Source organism: Arvicola amphibius, chromosome 9, assembly GCF_903992535.2.
Source record: "Arvicola amphibius chromosome 9, mArvAmp1.2, whole genome shotgun sequence".
NCBI lineage: Eukaryota > Metazoa > Chordata > Mammalia > Rodentia > Cricetidae > Arvicola > Arvicola amphibius.
This window is the reverse complement of record NC_052055.2, coordinates 49,533,119-49,554,233: the sequence shown is the minus strand read 5'-3', so window position 1 is coordinate 49,554,233 and position 21,115 is coordinate 49,533,119. Positions and strand designations below refer to the sequence as shown.

The window sequence follows — 21,115 nt, the reverse complement described above, 5'->3', positions numbered from 1 at the left end:
TCTCTCTTCCCTTTTCTCCCTCCAAGCCCTCACACATACCCCTCAGTCTCCTTCAAATTCATCGCTTCTTTATTTTCAAACTGTTATTGCACACATGTATGTATTTGTATATGCATATATATTCCTAAATATAACCTGTTTAGTGGGGTTTTAATCTTCCTAAATTATAAGAATTCTTAATTATGTTTGATAGTTTGTGGTAAATCTAATTTACTCAATAAACCATTAATATATCTGTTTATTCTGCGAGATTAAGAGACATGGATAAGGCTATGGCATTAAAAAGCTAAGGAACAGAGTTTTGAAAGCTCTTAAAAATATACATATACAAATTTAATATATAAATTATGTTAAAAATATGATTACTTGCCCATATTCCTTCACTGCTTCTTCAAAGTTGCCATATTTTTTAGAGCTATGTTGCCTGGTACTTACAATTCAAGCTTGGAAGACACATGTCACATCTGAAACATCAGCACATGTTCACCCCTCCCCCACCCCCACCTTTTCTATTCTAAAGCCGCTCCATGGACCTAGGAAATAGTCTTCTGTGAGGACAGGTAGTCCAGGGGCTTCTCTGTCACCAGGGAAAGAGATGGTCCCTATGAGATGACGGAAGGTGGCCCAGGGAGCCTTGGAAGAAGATCATGCTTTATCTGACTCTTTTTAGGAAATGAATTTGAAATGAGTTCTGCTTCAACTCTGAATGTAAATACCTTCTCCATCCCTATGTGTTTATGTTTCAAATGAAGATCCAGGCCCTGGAAAATTCAAACTATTGCATAAGTGTTTAGGAAGTAGTAAGTTGAGGGGTAGCCAGTCACATAAAATGGTCACTGAAATAAGGAGAAGAAAGTTACCTTGTTTTCAGGAATGTGAATGCAGCAAGAGACAATCATATTAGACAAATTAAGCTAGTCTCCTAGAGACAATACTGCATGCTTCCCCTCATTTGTGTTCCTAGATGAATATGTAATGCCACAATACACCGATAATAGAATCATGTGCGTATATGTGGCATGAAAGAAGTGGACCTGCCCAGGAGAGCAACGAGGACTATTTGGGAGGGTTGAGAAAGGGCAGCGGTGGGCCTGGGCAGTGTTCACTCAAGAGTACACTGTACCCTCGTATGAGAACATCCTGAGAGGACCCAGTATGCTATACAAAGAAAATATACTAGCAAAAATAAAAAATATTTTTTAAATGTTGGATTATGTCATTATTCATGGAAACATGAGCATTTACACACATTTAAACATTAATTACCTCCTGCTACAGTTCCACGACCTTTCACAATAAAAGTTATGAAGTGAAGTCTCAAAGCAGTCTACTGTGCTCCTGAAGGATTATGGAGGTAAACATCTCTCCAAGTATTCACTGGCCATTTGATGTTTTCTCTTCAGAACTGTCTATTCAGTTAAGTGACCCATGTATTTAATTAGTTGACCCATTTTTTTGATTGGAGGGTTTGGCTTGTAGTATTTAATCTTTGGAGGTCTTTATAGAGAGTAGATATTAATCTCTTGTGGCATGTATACTTGGTTGGCAGATATGCTTCCCCAGTGTGTAGTGTTCCTTACCTTTATTGATGATTTCCTTTGTTGTCCAGAAGCTTTCTAATGTTTTACAATTCCCTATGTCATCCCTTAGAATCGCGTATTATGCTGTTCAAGTATTACTTGTTAAAGTCTTACCTTTGGTACGCCTTGAAGTGTTTTCCTTTCTTTCCTTCCTGCAGTTTCAGAGTTTGAGAATTTTGATCCATTTTGAATTTATTTTTGTGCTCTACTTTCAACCTTTAACATGTCTTCCCAGCACCATTTATTGAAAAAAAAACTGTCTCCCCGCCCCCCCCCCATGTATATTGTTGACACTCTGGCCAAAGGCCAGACTAGGTAGCTATAACTATGTGTTGATTTCTGAATCATCTATTCTATTCCTGCTGACCTTCACGTCTGTTTGTGCGGGTGCCAAGCTGTTTTATGAGGTTTTTTTTCCATCTATGTTCATCAGGAACTCAGTCGTATAACGTACTTGATTGTGTTGTTTGTTTGTCTGGTTTTGATTTCAGGGTAGTCATGGGAAGAGTTAGCTGTTGTTCCTGTCCTTTTCTATTTTACAAGGTTTGAGGACCATTGGCATTAACTCTTCCTTAAAGATTTGGCAGAGTTCGACAATGGATCTGCCCATTCCTTGTTGGGAGACTCTTTCCTGCGGCTCCAATCGTTGCTTGTTGGGGTTCTGTTCGAATTGTTTATATCCTCTTGATTTGACTTCCATAGATCATGTGTATTTAGTAATTTATCCATTTCTTTGAGGTTTTTCGATTTTTTTATAGAATTTCAAATTATACTCTCTACATCGTTTTAGACTTGCTACTCTTTGTCTGCTTTCATCACCCTCTTCTTTGAGTAGTGTTGGCTAGGGGTGGTCAGTCGTCATTCTTCAACTCTGGATAATTTTATGTTTTGTTCTTTTAGTCTCTATTCCACTAATTTCTGCCTTAATCTTTATTACTTCTTGCCGTCTATTACTTCTGGGGTAGACTTGCTTATATAAAACCTTCAGGTATTTATTCAGTTCCTTTGTTTTTTTAAAGTACATACTTATAATTATAACTCCTTTAATGGTTTACAAAAGGTTCTTATTCTAGAAATTTTAAATTTTCTACCCAATTTTGCGGTCATTTAAGAACATAGTGTTTGGTCTCCAAGTCTTTGTGTGATTTCTGTGTTTTCTCTTGCTGTTCACCTCTGCTTTTATCCAACTGTGATCAGATAAGTTATAAGAAATTATTTCAATTCTGGTATATTTGTCAACTTGCTTTTAGAAATGATTCCATGAGCTGATGAGAAAAGACATATCCAGTCTGTTGACCGGAATAGTCTGTAGTTATCTATTAAGTCCATTTGACTTATGGTAAAGTATCACTCTTGAGATTTCAGTTCAAATGCTGCTCTGGAGATGAGTGTAAAGTATTGAACTCACTTCTATTTTGTAACTGGAGCATCTAACACTTTTTATTTGGGAGCCCCAATCCTTATTTCTTATATATTTAACAGTTGTTATGTCTTTGTGATGAACTATTCCTTTATGAGTGTACAGAGGCCTTTGCAAGTCCATCATATTCATTTTTATTTGGAATCCACTTTATCAGATGTCAGAATATTGATAGCAGCTTATTTTCAACTTCTATGTGCTTGCTAAGGTAGCTGACTTCCTTTGACTGTGTGTGTGTGTGTGTGTGTGCGCGCGCGCGCGCGCGCGCGCGCGCACGCCAGTAAGATGTGTTTTCTTGGAGAGGTCAGGTGAGTTTGTTTTTAATTCAACCAGCCAGTCTGCATATTTTTATTAGTGATTGGAGGTTATTTGAATTTAAGTTATAATTATAAAGTTTGCTGATTTTTGTAAGTTCTTTTGCTATCTGGTTGGATGACCCTTTGTTCTTCCTTTCTACTCTTCTGATGGTAATACATTTTGAGTTTCGATGTGTTGCATGTAATGGGCTCTTTCCTATCTCTCATTTACTCACACATTCCTCTCATAATTTTTTTCTTTGCTCTGCTCCTGTGATCAAAACCCTCTTTTTTCCTACTTTGTTCCTTTAGTGTTTTACTGACATTACTCTCCAGGTCCTGGATGATTTCCTTGCTTTATTCATCTGCTTGTTTGAGATCATTGGTCTTTTTTGTCAATTTTGATATCTTGATCTTGCTTTTTATCTATTTCAGCACCTTTGAAATCAGCAGGTGAAGTGTTATGGATTTTGATGGATCTATGTTGCCAATAGCACTTTAGATGGGAAGTCTGCCCCTCTCCTACCATGTAACCCCATAGCTGGAGCTGTGCTCAGCAAGGCTTTCTTCTTGACCCTTTGCTTATATGCTACAATTGTCCTGCTGCTGTTGTTGCAAGTTTCTGATATTCATCCTATTTCCTTTATTGAATTGGAGTCTTTCTTTCTTGGTACTTCTGTTTCACCAGGTCAGACAGGAGCAGTTTCTAGCCTGTTTTCTTACCCATAAGTCTCCTAGAGCAGTGTGCTCACAGAACACATGTCTTCATGTGATGTCTCTTCCAATTCCATTTGATTTTTCCATCGCCTCTAAGAACCCAACCATAATTACATTTGGGAGTTGCTCAGAGTATATGGGGGGTGAGCAGCCTCTGTTTATTACATGCACCTTATATTTAACACACATCAAATACTGCGATTCTAGTCTAAACAGCTCCATCCTTTGTGTGTGTGTTAGTTGCTCTTTCTTCACTTCTGTTCCAGATTGTTATGCCTGCCAGAAAATCCCTGTGATCCTTCATGGCTGCACACCATTAAATTTCAGAGATAGCAAGGAATATTACACAACAAATAAAACTGTTCTTCTGTTTCTTATTCCACATTGTAAAGTAAAATGACTTGTTTCCATTTTTTTTCTCTAACACCAACCTGTGAGTCTCTTGAGGGCAACAGTGCCCAATCCATAAATAGATACTCAGCGAATTAAGAATAATAATACATGGACAATGTATCACAATTCTAACTTTGGAATATAAGTTTTTGAAGCACAGGACATTGTTTGGTTACCAGTTACTCCATAAGCTCTAGTAACACCATATTTTTGCACCTATATAATGTTTTATTTTAACAAAACTCAAACAACTTAGTTTAATACTACTCTCTTTTTCATTCTCTAAATTAGCTGCCAATTTCATGAGTTTTAAATCAAAATTTAAAACATCAGTATAGGCCTTGTTTAGCTAGATGTAGCTCTTTTTTGAGAATGATTTTGTTTAGTGTCTCCGGTTTTGTTACTGAGAAGAATATTGCATTAAGTAACATTGCATATACCAAACCTTTTCAGCATTACATATTCAAGGTTTTTTCTAGTTCATTCACTTGATTATAAATACAAAGTCTTGTATCTATAACAGACAAAATTATACAAACTTTAAACAATCAAGTATCTTTGATATAGGACAGAAAGAAAATATTCAGGAAAACTCAATTTTGTTTTGCTCGATTAATTTGCTTTAAATATTATCAAACACAACCATTATAATTTTAATTTCGTGGCATGGAAATGCATTTTGACTCTTTTTCAGTCATTATATTGATCCTTATGTTAGTATAATTAGCCTTATACCTGTGCAGTTAACAATTGTTCTTTCTTCATCCTTGAGTTTTCTTGAATACTTCTGTCTTGTTAGACTGGTGCTAGATTTCCTTGGTAGAGGACACACATGCCCTTGCTGTGCAGTTATCTCTAACAGTGTGTGCAGTAGAACTTGAAAATTGCAAAGCGCTGTTCAGATGGAATGGGTCACGTTCACAGATTTTTCTTATTACTATATCCTCTGAAACATTCACAGTTCTCCTGATAGGAGTTACTGGGGATTGTGGGTCTATAACAGCTGGCATCATTCAGAGTCTTCAGATGGCTTATGTAATTCTTAGTGTGATCAGGAAAATCTGTCCTGTTGCACAGTAATTTATAAATTTGCATTGCTAATTTTAGAAAGGTAAACAGTCTGTCCAGATGAATGAGCTGTGATGCTGCTAATATTTCATATAAGACCCCTTCTCATTAATTTAAAAGCTAGTTAACAAGCACTGATGAATTGAAGAGACAGATTTAAGGCAGATTTTTATCTCTGAAATATTATGGAAGTATTGATAAATAGCAAGAAACTACAAATTTCTTTACTATGAAAATAACCAGCTTGGTCCCACATACTTCTCAAACACCCACTGTCAGATTTAGAATGCCCCAAAGCTAGGCAAAGCCACAGTTCAGGATGCACTATTGGTGTTTGGATTCTTCCAATAGAAAAGTGTTGCATGTGAAAAAAGGTCATCTCATTGAATTTGTGTAAACAAAATGAGTCTACTGACCTAGGAAAATAAATCGTGCTCGAGACTCAATCTCACAAAGGAGTACAACCTCCCAGAAGCCCTTGAGCCATCCCCATTTGCATAGGTCAGTGCCTCAACTTGTACAAAGCTAAGTACATCCTGACATCCCGTTCTCGGGCAGTTTCCTGACAGAGGCCTTTCACGTGTTCCACCACCACTGTTGCCACATTATATTCAGTCTCTCCATTCACAGAGAACACTGGCTTCGGGATATTCCCGTTGTCTTAGAGCTTATCCTTAATGGCTTTAGTGAGCCAGATGGCTGCTACTGTGTTAGAGATGGGGCACTGAGCCTTCTCTCTCCAGAATAATAGTGTCTGAGAAAGGTTCCTCCATTGTGATCCTTCAAAGGGATTGCATGAGTTCTTGTAACAATGTTATTAGTGTCCTTAGCCACTTTCTTTTTAGGTGACTGCCTCCTTCTGACTGGTTGGTGGTTTCCTTGGATAACTAACTACTAATGACAATCATTCTGTTCTTTGCTCGCAGGTACTACAGTGCAACCATCCTGCAGATGTCTGGCGTGGAAGATGACAGGCTTGCAATATGGCTGGCTTCCGTGACAGCGTTCACCAACTTCATTTTCACACTAGTGGGAGTCTGGCTCGTTGAGAAAGTGGGTCGCAGGAAGCTTACCTTTGGCAGTTTGGCAGGTAGGTGCCCGGGTATAGACTCCTGCTTTAAAATACCTTCTAGTAGTGACAGCGACTCTCCCAAAAGAACACAGTGGCTTCTGAGAATGAATTCTAAGCCAAATAATATCAAACTAGAATGAGTCAGAAAGCAAATAAATGACAGGTGAGATCTTTTGAGTAGCTGTGGGTACGTGGCTGGAGACACGACTGTGACACTCAAGGACTCACATTGACTGTGAGCACGTTTCTGTCAACAGTTGGAGTGCTGTTCAGAGACACAGAACTGAAGAGCATCACCACAGTTTTCTCTGTTCTTGTCTGAAGAGCTTACCCTTTTATGTTCTTACTTTGCAACGTTGAGGTCTTTATTTTGGAATCGTATGGATTCCAAAATATTAGAATATTAGAATCTTCATTCACAAAGCAAGGAAAGACTTTATGAAGCAGGCCTAGAATCTAGGGTGAAATCTGGTTGGTCAAGTGTGTTTTATATGATAGTAAAACAAGAAAGCACACAAGTGCCTTTTGTGTTCAGAGTTGGCCATTTCACCCGGCACTTCTCTGGAAAGGACTCTGCCGCAGGGCAGACAAGGACCCACCTTTAACATTATCTTTCCATGGTTACATCAGGTATTTTCTAATACTTTTCCCAGTGTACAAACACAGTTCTACTCATCAGCTGGCTGCATCCCCATAACAACTTTATATCTGGAATCAAATGTGTGTTTTACACTCAAACACAAAGATTCTAGGATAACATTAACCAAACTCTAGTTTTAAAAAATTATATCTAAAATAAAATTTCATCTCACACAACTGCTTTAGCACTTAACTATGATTTTTTGGTGAGAAAATACATCCCGATTTCCAAACTCAGTTATTGGGAGTTCAAGTCTCCCCTCCTTCCTAGAGTGAGCAGGACACTCCCGCTCCTGTTCTCTCCTTGATAGTGAATGTGCTTTGCCCAGGAGTTCCAGTGTTAGCATAGAAGCAAAGATGAGATGTTGACCAGGGTTTGGGATGATGCCAGGAGGTCCCCAGTGAAGACGAGGGAGGAATAGGAGAAGGTTTTAAAGCAAGCATTTATAAACCTGTTGATATAAGAGAGGTGTTTAGCCTAGAGAAAATATGAAAGGAATAGATAACAGATATGTTAGCCTTTTTTCTGATGTTTGAACTCCGCTGCTTCTCAGCTGAGTTTAATAACAATTGTTTAGTAGTTTACATTTTTATACATCGCATAGCATTACAAAAAAATCTTTTAAATGAATAGTAACATTTAACATTTAAAAATCTGTATATTTTCATTAAGATCCATTTGAAGAAGACAAAATTAACTTGGGAAAGGCCATGTGCTCTGCCCAGACCAAGAGCTGGCCAATAAATAGCTGAGGCCACTTCATCCTAACTGCTGCCACCCTCCTGCCCTGTCACATGAGCTCCCAGGGCTCTGTCTGCTGTTATATAACCCTTTATTAAGTTTCGTTGAATTTTAAATGACTTGCCTGCTATTTCAGTGAAATATTTAGTGCCACATATTCTTTCCCTAAGCGCCACACAGTACACATGCTGTCCCAGTCAGCTTTTCAGCTAACACAAAATCTTTTCCTTTCAGTTGCTTTTTTTAAAAAATGTGTCCTTAAAATTCTGTGCCTGGAACAGAAATTAAAAGCTAAATGTGTATGATTGTGTATGTGTGTATGTGTATGTATGTGTGTGTGCATTTTCATTATGCATGAACACACATTCAGATATGCCCAGGGCCTTGTGCTAGGCAGGTACCGAATTGCAACCCCAACACGTGGTTTTTTTGAGGCAGAGTCTGGCATTTTAGCATAGGATCGCATGGATCCTCTTGCCTCTGCCTTCCAAGTACTAGAATATCAGGAGCCTCCTACCACACCTGGAGGAATTTGGTCTTTTTAGTGACAGAAACGATGATAAATGCTGTTTATTAAATTAAAGAGCAAGTGTTCAGCCACAAGTGTTCACAGGGAATGTGGATAAATGCATGTGGCATATCTTCTTTGGTCTGCCAGTTCCTGTTTAATAGGCAGTATTTTCCACCTCCTCTAGAAATAATCAATCCGATCAGTCCAGGACATTATTTTGCTAATTCCCACCTTACCTGATTAAATGCTGCTGGGAGAATTTCTTGCTCTGACAGGAGCATGTGATGTGCATCCCTTTCCTTTTGTGCTCCTGTTGTGACAGCGAGCTGACAATGATGCTTCTGTTCTTTTCTTTTTTTCTTTTAACTTCTGTAATAGTTTATTTTGGCGTCAGTTCCAAAGGACAGAACATAATGGTGAGGGAGGCATGGTGTCAGGCTGCTAGGGTGGAAAGGGGCTTAGTTTCATGGACTGATTTTTTTTGATTTATCAGCAATTTTGCAGTCTTAATTTTTATTTGGTTTTGGCTATTTATTGTTTCGGTCTTAAAAAATCATTACCAGTTTTCTTTTCTTTTGTTTTTTTTTTTTTTTTTCTGGCTCACAACTGTATTGCTTTGAATTTTCCCTTCTTTGAGTCTTATAATAGGTGTGTGTTAGTGAGTTCTTCTGACCATTGGTTTACATAGTAAAGCTTTTTCATTCCGGGAAAGATAAGTAAAGGAGTTTTATTGAGAGCTATGGTGATAAACCAAGTCTGTATTGAAATAATGCTGTCAATGTTCCCCAGTAAGAAGCTTTTATTTATTTTTTTTTTTTTTGTAGGTACTACCGTGGCACTTATTATTCTTGCCTTGGGATTTCTGCTCTCAGCCCAGGTTTCCCCACGGGTCACTTTCAAACCAGTAGCTCCTTCAGGTCAAAACGTCACCTGCACGGGATACAGGTGAGATTTTGCTATGTTCCCTCTTTATAATCCAGCTATAATAATTTTTGCTTTTAACATTTCTAAGACGTAGATGGAATAGGAGACGCCTGGGTTTGCAGCCCTGTGTCTGAAGGGCTTGTGACAGGAGGGGTGGTCAAGTATCATCATTGTGAAAACCGTAGTCTTCAAATATAGAACATGAAAAATTAAAAAAAAAAATGAGGCGCTTGACCCAGTTGTAGTGTTGAGTGGGCTGACAGGGGGACTGAAGAATTCACGGGTGAATTCATGAGAGAATAACTGGACATCTTTGATAATTAAAACACTTACTATTTGGTTACTTGTAGTATAGCCTTAACATATGCATGCCAGCATGGAAAGGTCTTTAGATACAGCTATTCCTTTAGGCTACAGTTATAGAATTTCAAAGCACCCACGAGCTATGGTTTTATTTTATTAATTTTTGATGGACTTGAGAATATCTATGGAAAGTCTGTGGAGTGCAGACCCATGGGATTGCAGTAAAGCTGAATTAAGATGTAGAAAATACCTAACACAGTGCTCACATGTGGTAAGTTCTCCGGGTTACAGCATCTGCTCTAATTAATAAAACCCACAACAGAAGGGAAGACGGGAATGCCGGGGCTCAGAGAAGACTGGCTTCGTGGCTGCTCTGTATGAACTAAGCCCGTCAACAGCAGCAGCAGATGTGGTGACCGTGCAAGTAGTCAAGACCTGAGTAAGAAGAAAAGGCCAACCATGGGCCAGCGGGGGTACGGCAAACTAGGATGAGCTATGGAAAAGCCAGATCACCCAAAATCGCCAGAGCTTTTTGTTCTTCAGCCCAAGAGCATGAACATGCATGCATGGAGAGATTGTAAGCAGAGGAGTGACTTGTCCAAAATTTCTATACTGTACCATCTCTCTGCTCTCTGACTGTGTGGGTACACCAGTGTCACGCATGAACATAAGAAGGCCAGCTGTTACAGATGTCTATGAGTGAGATGATAGTCGCCTGAACTATGCTGGGAACATTGAGATAATCTTTAATCGTGAGATCGATTCTCAATAAATTGAAGAGAAAAAAAATCAACAGGAATTAAAAATAAGTTAGTGATTAACCAGGAGCTAGAAGAGAAAGGGGTCTTCAGGGAAGTTTGAAGTATCTGTTTGGGGAGCCAGGTAGAATGTAATATGGACAAGAAAGGAGGTGATGCTGGATGAGACCGGATGGTAGGTTGTTGTGGGCAGATGGAACTGTGGGAGAATGCTGTGTAGGCATGGGAGGTGCTGCCGTGTGATAGCAGAGGGTTTTCAAGTAGAACATATCAAGGATGTGTAGTCATCAAAGTGATGAATAAGCTGAGACCTGGTTTACAGCTCAGATCTTTACTGAGACCTTGACTACCTTTGTGATTTCACCATGGGTCATTCCCATCCTCTGTGTTCTATTCCCAGCATCGAGTTGTGTGTACTCATGGCGGACAAGGCATTTATTAGAGCCTAATTTAAACCTCTCTTCATTTAGGGATGCAGGGGTCTCCATACATCATATCCTCTTCCCAGAACACTCTGGAAGGCCGCTTATTCTCTAGGCTTCTCCTGTGGTGTTCCCATGTGAGGTCTTTTTATAGTACACGACTTGCTGACATTGCTTTTTCTAGCACCTCCAGGCTTTGTCTTCTTGTCTTAGACCCAGAAGGCAGTTTGCTAGTAAAGATGGACCTTGGGGGTTGGGTTGATTTTGCTAAGCCAGTGCTAGCTGGCACATCACCTATTCAGTATGTTCCGTACTGCACTTGATGCCCTGTGTCAGGAAGACCTCACCAGAAGACCTCTAGCTGCTGCACGTTTCTCTTTGCTGTTTCTCAGCTGGAACCCTTGTCTAGAGTCATCCCTGGGGTGTTTACAAGCGCAGGAGAGAGGGGCAGAATTTGCAGACACTCCTCATTAGGTATCCGGAGTCTTCTCTGAATGCTAACTTCCTCTCACCCCTCACCCCTTCCCCAACACCATCAAGTCAAGAATGCAAAGATGTTTATTGTGGTTCCTTCTGTGCAGTGATTTCACTCCAGGTTTTCTTCTGTAAATGAAGTTCTCAGCCATCTAAGCTAAGCATTGTGACTTCACCTGCTCACCCCCCTGTGACAGTGATGCTTGTTTTGGGGAACAAGTGTGTCTTTCATTCCCTGTTCTTTTCAGAGATCACTTCTATACTTACTACAGTGTTTTCTTATCCTTTCTAGCCATGTACGATCATCTTAAATCATTGACATAGCATTGTGATACAGTCAGATTCAATCATATTTTCATGCAACACTGAAATGTGCAAAAAGTATATCTGTTCCTGCTCCTCATTTTAACACCATGGTAACAATGTGTTCATTGTTTCTGGTCATGCTTAGCAACTGGCAGTGAATTAATGACTATACAGAGTTGAAATTCTCTATCTGTGTCTACTATAGTCTTCCCTACTGATTTCCTCTCAAATCAACCTGGTTTCATTTTTAACTTTGTTAGGAGGAGACAATATGCTTTGAGGTTCGTGATCATAAAAATGACGTAGAATGTGTTTGTGTTGTCTAATAACCACAAGCCCATTTGAGATTAACATAGGCATAAATGGTATTTGAAAAGAAAATGAGAGTTGAAATGGAAGTCAGAATAACTTTATCCTGGAACCTCATCCTGAAATATTGCATATATATTTTGTTGTTAAGATGCATACCTATTGCTGAATTTGGCACATGAGGAAGAGGATTTTACCAATGATGCAAGGATCTTTTTCATTTGTGTGTTGTGTGTGTGTGTGTGTGTGTGTGTGTGAGAGAGAGAGAGAGAGAGAGAGAGAGAGAGAGAGAGAGAGAGAGAGAGAGAGAGAGATACATGTGCATGAGTGTCAGTGATAGGTGCCACAGCTCATGTGTAGAGATTAGAGAACAACTTTAGGAGTTTTCTCTTTCTTCTATGGGTTCCAGGAATCCAACTCAAGCCCTTAGATTTGCATAGCAACTATACACTTCCTGAGCCATCTTGCAGGGAGGCCTGCTCTCTGCCTCATAGAACTTCTCAGAAGAAACTGAATTCTTCATACGGCAAATCATCGCTTAGTTCTCCATGACTGTTCTTTATTTTGGTGACTTGAAATTTGTCAAACACTCGCATAGGTGTTATTCATGAAGATTCTGAACCCAAACACTGCTTGTTTTCTGTAGTCAAGAAGTGAATTTTGGATCCAAGCATGGTGCTGTGGACCTATAACCTGTGTATTTGGGAGATGGAGGGGGAAGAATCAGAAGTTCCAGATCATTGTTAGTCTTGGCTATGTAATGCTTTCTTATTTTAAGAAAAAATGCTTCTTGAAAATATGAAAAGGGGAATCTTAGAATAAGTGTGCAAAGAGTGAAGGCAGTATATTCCCAGAAGAGGCATGCTTTATGTCTTCTATACAGATCATAAAGAAGACTATGGAGGTTGGTCATGGTGGCATCCCAGTACTCAGGAGGCGGAGGCAGGCAGATATCTGAGAATATGATGTCAGCCTTGTCTATGTAGTGAGTTTCAGGCCATCAAAGACTACATAGTGACAGGCTTGTCTCAGGGAAAAAGAAAATGTGGATTCTTCAAGGAACCTGGTCTTGGTGAACAAGTGAAATTACAAATATCCCTCGCTTCATAAGCCATGTGAGTCCCTGGAATATGAGAGGACTTCAAGGGTGATGGGATGAAAATGACAGAATTTACATATTTAAAATACCACTATGGCTGCAGAGTAGAGTCAGTCAGAAAAGAACAAAGGGATGAAGGGATATAGGTAGCCTAGGCAACAAGAAATAGAACCTTGGTAGCTGTGGAGACAAACTTGAGAGGTATCATGCAAGGAAATGGCAGGACTGGGCGGTTGGGTGGATGACGAGAGAGAATGAACTCCTCTCCAAATGACTGTTGGGGTTAGCATCGGGCATCTACAGTCTCACTGCAGACTGATCTCAGTACCATCACCCAAATCAGTTTGGGGAACAAAGGGTTTGTTCGGTTTTTACTTCGACATCACAGTCTGCCATTGAGGGGAGTCGGCACAGGAACTCAGACAGGAATCTGGAGGCAGGAGCTGGAGATCAGCATGGTTGAACACTACTTACGGCATGCCACTCAGATCACCCAGACTGATGTTTTGTTTTTTTTTTTTTTTTTAAATAGAAATCAGGACCACTAGCCCAGGGTTTGCACCATACACTGTAGACTGCACCCTTGCATATCACTTGCATATCAATAATTAGTCAAGAAAATGCCTTCCCAGGTTTGTCTGCAGTCCAGTATAATAGAGACATTTTCTCAGTTAAGATTCCCTCATCCCAGGTGATGGTAGGTTGAGTCACATTAAAACAGGAAACCTGACCAGAACATCCTCTTCTTAGAAACCTTTTTCTCCAGGATAAATGGGTTACATTAGCAGCCAAGCATTTTAGCATTTTCTGGTACTCAGATTCCTACTCAGAATATCATTTATTCCTTTCTAACTTGAAATATATACATAAAAACTTGTCCTGAACTTACACAGTCAGGTCCAAAGTAGAGCCAGAAGGTAAAAAGACAAGTAATATATGTGTCTCAGATAACCGAATGCCTTCATGACTTTTCTATTGATGTGAAGAGACACAATGACTAAGGCAACTTAGAGAAGAAAGCATTCAATTGGAGGCTTGCTCACTGTTGCAGAGGGTGAGTCCTTGATCATCGTGGAGGGAAGCAGACAGGCGTGGTACTAGAGTAGCAGCTGAGATCTTTCATCCTGATCCACAGGCAGCAGGCAGAGAGACAGCACTGGCTCTGGCATGGACTCAGTACCACTTAGATTCGTGTTCTAAAAGTTTGGTCATTACACGGAACCAATAACGCTACCTTAGAGTTCTGTTCACAAATAGTGCCCCGTTCTGTTATATGTGAACAAGGGATGTAAGCTATGCCATTCTGTCTGTGACAGGCCAACACAACCTTGTAGGAAATATTACTAAGTAATAAATGATACTAAATAAAAGCCTGACAGCATTTTTTTTGCTTTTTTATCTACCTGTATTGATTTTTATTGAGCTCTACATTATACTTATTTTATAAGGTTAAACGTAATGAAAATTGCTGTCTTAGAAGCCATGTTGACTGAATGATGAGACGAGCTGTATATCAACAGCCAGATGTCTGACTGGTAGTTGGAGTATTGCTCCTCATACCCCAGTGTGCTGTCTAGGTCCCCTCCTGTGCTCTCTCTGTTTGACATGTGGGAAAACAACTGTTGCTTCCATCAAAACCTTTGTTTTTGAAAACAATTTTTGTAACCCGTTTAAGAAGTCTCTTCAGTTAAAGTAGCTTTGACCACAATGGCTTAGGCAGGCTTGATGCTTGAATAGATGAATTTGATAGGAAGAGGTAAACAGTATTGATTAAAGGATAAGTATATATCAGTAAATAAATCAGAGCATCAATGAGATGTAACATTCTATGCTTACTTAGGGTTGGTTCTTATTTTTTATTAAAAAAACATTTTTGAGCATTACAGTAGGTCACAGGTACTAAAAAGGAAAAAAACCTTACTTAGTGGAACAAAATGCAAAAAGCACAGCAAAGACTGATGAGGGGGTGGGGTCAGAGTGTAGCCTGGCTAGTCCCCGCCTCCTGAGGCCATTGCAACAGACTGCACATGAGGCATCACCACGGTCCACCTCTTTACAGAGTCATGTTTTCAACTACGTAAGATAAATTGACAGGATCACAAAAGAAATCAGTCTATTAAACTCTGTGGCCAAGTATATGTGCCATCGTGTGAGGGATCAAACGTTCCTCATGTGTCCTAGGCAAGTTCTCCGCCACAGAGCCACGTGGCCAGCACCTCCCTTTTTTTGTTCTTCCTTCCTTCCTAATTTGATTTGAAAGCAAATTCTTGTGAAAATGTCTAGGTCAGTCTCAAACCAGCGGTGCTCTTACCTTAGGCTCTGGATTAGAGGCCTGCGCTACTACAGCCAGGTTCAAATCCTTCACAAATAAACTTGCTATAGCATGACACTCGTACCTCATTATTAAATATGAAAAGGCAGAGGTAGCTGCAGGTTCAACCTCACAGCTTAGAGATCTTAGTAATGTCAATGGTATTCAGAGGTTTCTATATTTACTGTAATGGGACAGGATGATATTAGATTGCTTTTGCTGACAGTTTATTGCCTACATAATTCCTTCATAATTGAAGGAAATGCTTAATTTTAATAAAAGGTTAATAAAATACGATTTTTTTTCACATCAACTTTGTGGGTCCCATGGGAAAGATATAGTTCACAAGAGTGAACTCAATCTAATTCTTTCAAGGTGGATAACGGTTTCTCAGACTGACAAGGCAGAGCAGGCCCAAGAGCATGAGGGCAATCTAGGCAAAGGCAGGGGATCCATTCTCTTCAGGAAATTAGACTAAATTAGACTTTGGTGTTGCTAGGGAACAAGGTGCCAGTCTGCAGATGAGGCAGAAGGAAACGAAGGGCCTTGGGTACTAAGTTAAGGCTTTGGAGGGGAAGAAGGAAGGCAATCAACATCACCAGGCAGGAATTTGCATTATCACCTTGGAGCTTTGCAGAGGGCTTTCTGCTTGACTTTGGGTGTGGGGGGGAGAAGTCCCACAGCCCCAGAGAGACAAAACAAACTTGAAGTTTATTTATGTTGGTATTATGAGGACAGGGTATCTTTGGAGATGTTCAGGGTAGATTGTTTAAAACGTTAAGTGCAGAGATTTAGGGGGAGATATTTGGCTAGCTCCGTGAGGGTTGCATGTCCTGTTGACTGATCTAGCAAGAGGTATGAGCCAAATTTCTAAGCATGCTTTAGTTTTAAAATAATATTAGTTTCTCTGAATTAAGTCTTTCACTTTTGCAGGAATCATTCCAAATTCTGTATGGATATTTTTTGTCAAATTACTCTCACACCTTTCTTACGAAGAAAATATTAGATTATTTAACTGTATGGGAGGAAGACAAAGGCCGAGAGCGTGTATTGTGACTTACTGAGATGGCGTAGCTCCTTTGTTCTGCCCGCTGCCTTCCGTTAGTCAAACTAATGGCCTTTCTCTGACTGTCTGACACCTGTCAAAGCTTTGAGAACCATAGAAAGGTGCTTATGCCAGCCACGGTGCAGCAGGAAGAGCATCTATATAAACCTGCTTATCAACTCTAGGACTTTATCAAGACTCTCCCTTGAAAAGGGAGTGCCAAATGATGAAGCTCATTAAGCTAGCAACACCCTAACGATCCAGCTACAGAGTGTGCACTTAATTGAACTAATATTAAAACTCCTCAAGGATAATCATTAGCAGAGTTCATTTTGTAACAGAGATGAGGTTCTGGGCTCACACATAGATTAATAAGCCTATTAAATCACTTCCAACACTGCTGTCTTAGCAATGTTGATTTTGAGGGGAAAAAAAAGTGTTCCTGATTCCAGGAGAATTAGTCATAAAACGAATTGATACCTTCGAGCTGTCTCAGAATTTGGAACAGCCAGCCTTGTTTTCCCAGATTTGTGATGTTTTTCTAGACAGGATTTTTCTGTGTAGCCCAGCTGTTGCTGGAACTTGCTGTGTAGATCAGGTTGGCCTCAAACTCACTAAGATCCACCATTGTCTGACAGTTACTTGGATTAAAGGCATGCACCACCATGGCCTGCCTATCTTTTCTCAAGTTTTATGTGTAGAAGTATTTTGCCTGCATGTCTTTACATGTACCAATCATATGTGTGATATTCACGGAGGCCAGACACCCCAGAACTGGAATTATGGATGCTGGCAAATGAATGGTGGGAATTGAACCCTCGTCCTCTGCAAGAGCAGCAAATGCTCCTAACCACTGTGCTTTCATTATCCAGCCCCATTTTTTACCTTTAATCCAAGAAATGCTAATAATTTTGGGTCACAAATGCAAAGTCATCATTGAGCTGCCAGTATACCTCAGCTATTGCTGTCTTTCTCAAATAACACCACGTAGCATTGCTTTTTATATCCCTACCTTGGGTCAGAGAAAGGTGAGAGTTCTGAATTTTCTAGAAAATATGTGTGCTTTATACTTGAGACAAGGAATGCAGCAGACACTGTGGAGTTGCTTTTAGCTTAGACATTCTTTTTATTTTATTTATTTATTTACTTAGGAGAAGGAGCAACTGTAGGCAGGATGTTTCTGACCCTTAGATATCACTGGCGAAGTCAGCCATGGCTTCGTCATCAGAATCTCCTTTGAGGCCCACAAGCCCTTTATTCTCCTCCACAGTATGCCAGTGAAGACCTCTAAAACATCGGGACAAACAAATCTAAACACAGAGTTTTTCGCAGACTTTTGTATTCATTTCATGTTTTCACTGCCCAGAGCTCATGTAGGCTTTAGTCACAATCTGTGTGGTAATAATAAAATTTGACTGGCTCTTTCCAGAAGGGTACCAGAGAGCAGTTCATTTTTATCTCTGCCTTCTTAGTGACTTCCTGTAAAACTCTTGCTTTTTGACCAGTGTCTAATGAAGATACTGCTCTTCACACTAGTTGCTTTGTAAAAAACTTAGTGGCAAGTGGTCTTACTAAGTAACCCCTTTGAGTCCCTTTTTTTACTCAAATCTATACACTAATGGCCCAACCTTGATGCCTCTTAAAAACCAGATTCAGTAACTTCTTCCAACATTCTTTATTTCTGGCTGAGTAGAGAATAAAAGACACATTACAGTATGCTCATCTTCAGGAAAGTTTCATTTCTTGAAGAACAAAGGGCCTTGTTCACAGTTGCCTGGGCTCTGTATTTTAATGCAAGGGAAAAGCTGTTGTTCTTTTGTGGGGTTTTTTTGTTGTTGTTGTTGTTTATGGTATGTATGTGCATATGTGAGGATGTCTGTATGTGTGTGTTTGAGTGTGTATGTGGGAGTCATATATCCCAGGCCCCTCTAATGCCCCTCATGTGTGGCCTTTTAAATGTCAGTGGGATCACAGGCAGCTGCTACCGTGTTATTCCTTTTGACTCAGATAAGGATGTTTTTGTCATTTGGAGAAGGTAAGCTTTATTTTTCAAGCTGTGTAGGAGTTCTTGGATGGCAGTGACGGGAGCTGCCCTGCTTACAAGCCTTAATGGAGGCACACTGTAGTCAGCTGCCAACATGAACCGACCCTTTGCTCTCCTGGGTCACTGGCAGTGTCTCCCTGAACCTCTGGTAGGCAGATATTCATGCTGAGAATTGGCATCTAGCATTGGTGATCATATCATTCCTTCAGTAGAGAAGTCATGGTGTCCATTAGTGCCAACATGAAGGTTGATTAATAAATCTCTAAACCTTTATAATACTAAAAGAAGACACTCTTCATTCTCGGTATCATAAAACCATCAGTAGTGGCTGATTCACATTCAGAATTTGATTTTCCTTCTTTTTGTTTGATTTTCTCTGAAAATATTCTGATTTTTATATAACAAATTCATTAGGCTTTTCCTTTATTTTTTTGAGATAGACCCTTATGTATCAAGGCTGGCATCAAACTCTCTAGCACCTCTAACCTCAGTATCCCAAGTACTAGAATTACAAGTGTGTGCCACCATGCCAGCCCGTGCTCATTACTCATAGAAATCAGAACTCAAGCTGCTTCTTAGAAGGATTTTCTACTTTTCTCATTTAGTAATAAAAAAGAGTATGTATTTTGTTTAAACTGATTCTTGTTTGTATGGATATTTTACTTTAGGGGACATAAATATTTAACCCTTTATATTTCTTTGTTTTTGTTATTTTAAGGTTAATATTGTACTAAGGCATTTATTTTACAAGTTCAGTGAGCTTTTAAAGTTGAAACCAATAACTTATTTCTCAAAATGATAGATCTATAAAAACGTACGTTGTGTGTATTGGTATATAGTTTTGTGACATGAGACATGACACAGCAAATCTTATAAAAGGCAGCATTTAATTGAGACTTGCTTATATTTTTTAGAGGTTTAGCACATTATCACCATGGCAGGGAGCATGGAAGCACACGAACAGAAGTAACAGAGAGTTCTACATCTAGATCCCCAGGCAGCAGGGAAAGAGAGACACTGGGATTCCCTTCAGCCTTTGAAACCCCAAAGTGCACCCCTAGTGACATACTTATCCAACAAAGTCACACCTACTCCAATAAAGTCACACTTCTTAATACCTCTCAAGTGGTGCCACTCTCTAATGACCAACCATTCAAATATATATTCATATTTATTCAAGCAGCACATTCTGATCTCTGACTCCCACAGGCTTGTAGCCATATCATAATAAAAAATGCATTCAGTCCAACACCAAAAGTCCTTTTAGTCTATCACAGTTTAATCACTGTTTAAAAGTCTGAAGTTCAAAGTCTCTTCTGAGACTCAAGGCACTCTCTTCACTGTAACCCCTGTAAAACAAAATCAAAAAGATCGTGTACTTCCAATATACAATGGCACAGAATATACATTGCCATTCTGGAAGGGAGGGAAGGGAGCATAGTGAAGAAACTTTGGACCAAAGCAAGACCAAACAGGAGTTAGGTGTTCTGTTACGGTAAAGAAACACCATGAACAAAGCAAATCTTATAAAAGAATGCATTTAATTGGGGGTGGGGTGGCTTACAGTTTCAGTGGTTGAGTTCATTATCATCATAGCAGGGAACAGGGAGGCACACGGTAGAAGTAGCTAAGAGTTCTATATCTAAACCCTCAGGCAGCAGGAGAGAGACACTGGGACTGCTTAGACTTTGAAATCCCAAAGCCCACTCCCAGTAACACAGTTCCTCCATCAAGGCCACTCCCTCTCAAGTGGTGGCATTCCGAATGACCCAGTGTTTAAATATTATAATCCTAAGGGTAATACTTTTTCATCTACCACAGCACGCATGAAGAATGTTAATCAGCATCATTAATTGTAATTTTTCTTACCTTTGACATTACATTTAGTTGTTTGCCTTGCTATGTTTTATTACGATCACCTTCAAGAATCTAAGCATTATGAATTAATATATTTCTTTCCATTGTATTTGGAATTCCAGGAGGAACCAAAGTGGGACTCTGGTCATGTAAACAGACATTGTCATGGCTCAGGTCAGCCACAGGTGGAGCCTAAGAGTTCTCTGCATTCTACTGTTTTAAAACTGTCTTTTTTATTCATTGTGTCTTTTCCATCACGCATCTCGATCCCATCCATTTCCCCACCCCTTCATCTCTACCCTCTGCCCTTGCAACCCCCTTCCCAATAAAATAAAATGAAATTTAAGAGGAAGAGAGAAAAGTTAAACTCATGGCGAAAGCTGCAGTGTGAGCCGGTGAGGCACACAGTACACCCTTTTAGCCGTGTAGTCTACTTTCTAAAGATCACTTTCATTACTCTCCAGCAGTCGAGTTATTTTGCTTATTTTAAGAAAACGCAACGCCCAGCTCTAATAAGAAAGTGCAGAGAAAGGTATGTCTATAAACAGAAGGACTGCTTGGTTGGCATAGCTAAACATAAACACTCAAGTGGCGATGTGTATCCCATGCATGCCTACAGGTACACAAATGTGAAGCTATTCATAGGAAAAGGTTTTTTTTGAGTCATGATAACTTGGAATTAATGTCTTATTTGCACACAATGTGGTAATCATCATATGGAGATACAATTTCATCAATATACAATGTACTATCTTTAATGCAAAAAATCAGGAGCTGCCCTTTGCTGGTAGGCTACAGAGAATCCTCCATGGAAAGGGCAGAGAA

General features: G+C 39.6%; 1 protein-coding gene across 1 annotated transcript in view; it reads left to right on the top strand.

Annotated features, from left to right (window-relative positions):
* Slc2a13 (solute carrier family 2 member 13) overlaps positions 1-21,115 on the top strand; it is a 287,252-nt gene that overhangs the window by 212,903 nt on the left and 53,234 nt on the right. The window contains exons 5-6 of the mRNA XM_038343507.1: positions 6,401-6,564; positions 9,263-9,383. Coding sequence (XP_038199435.1) covers positions 6,401-6,564; positions 9,263-9,383 — 285 coding nt within the window. The remainder of the gene's footprint in view (positions 1-6,400; positions 6,565-9,262; positions 9,384-21,115) is intronic.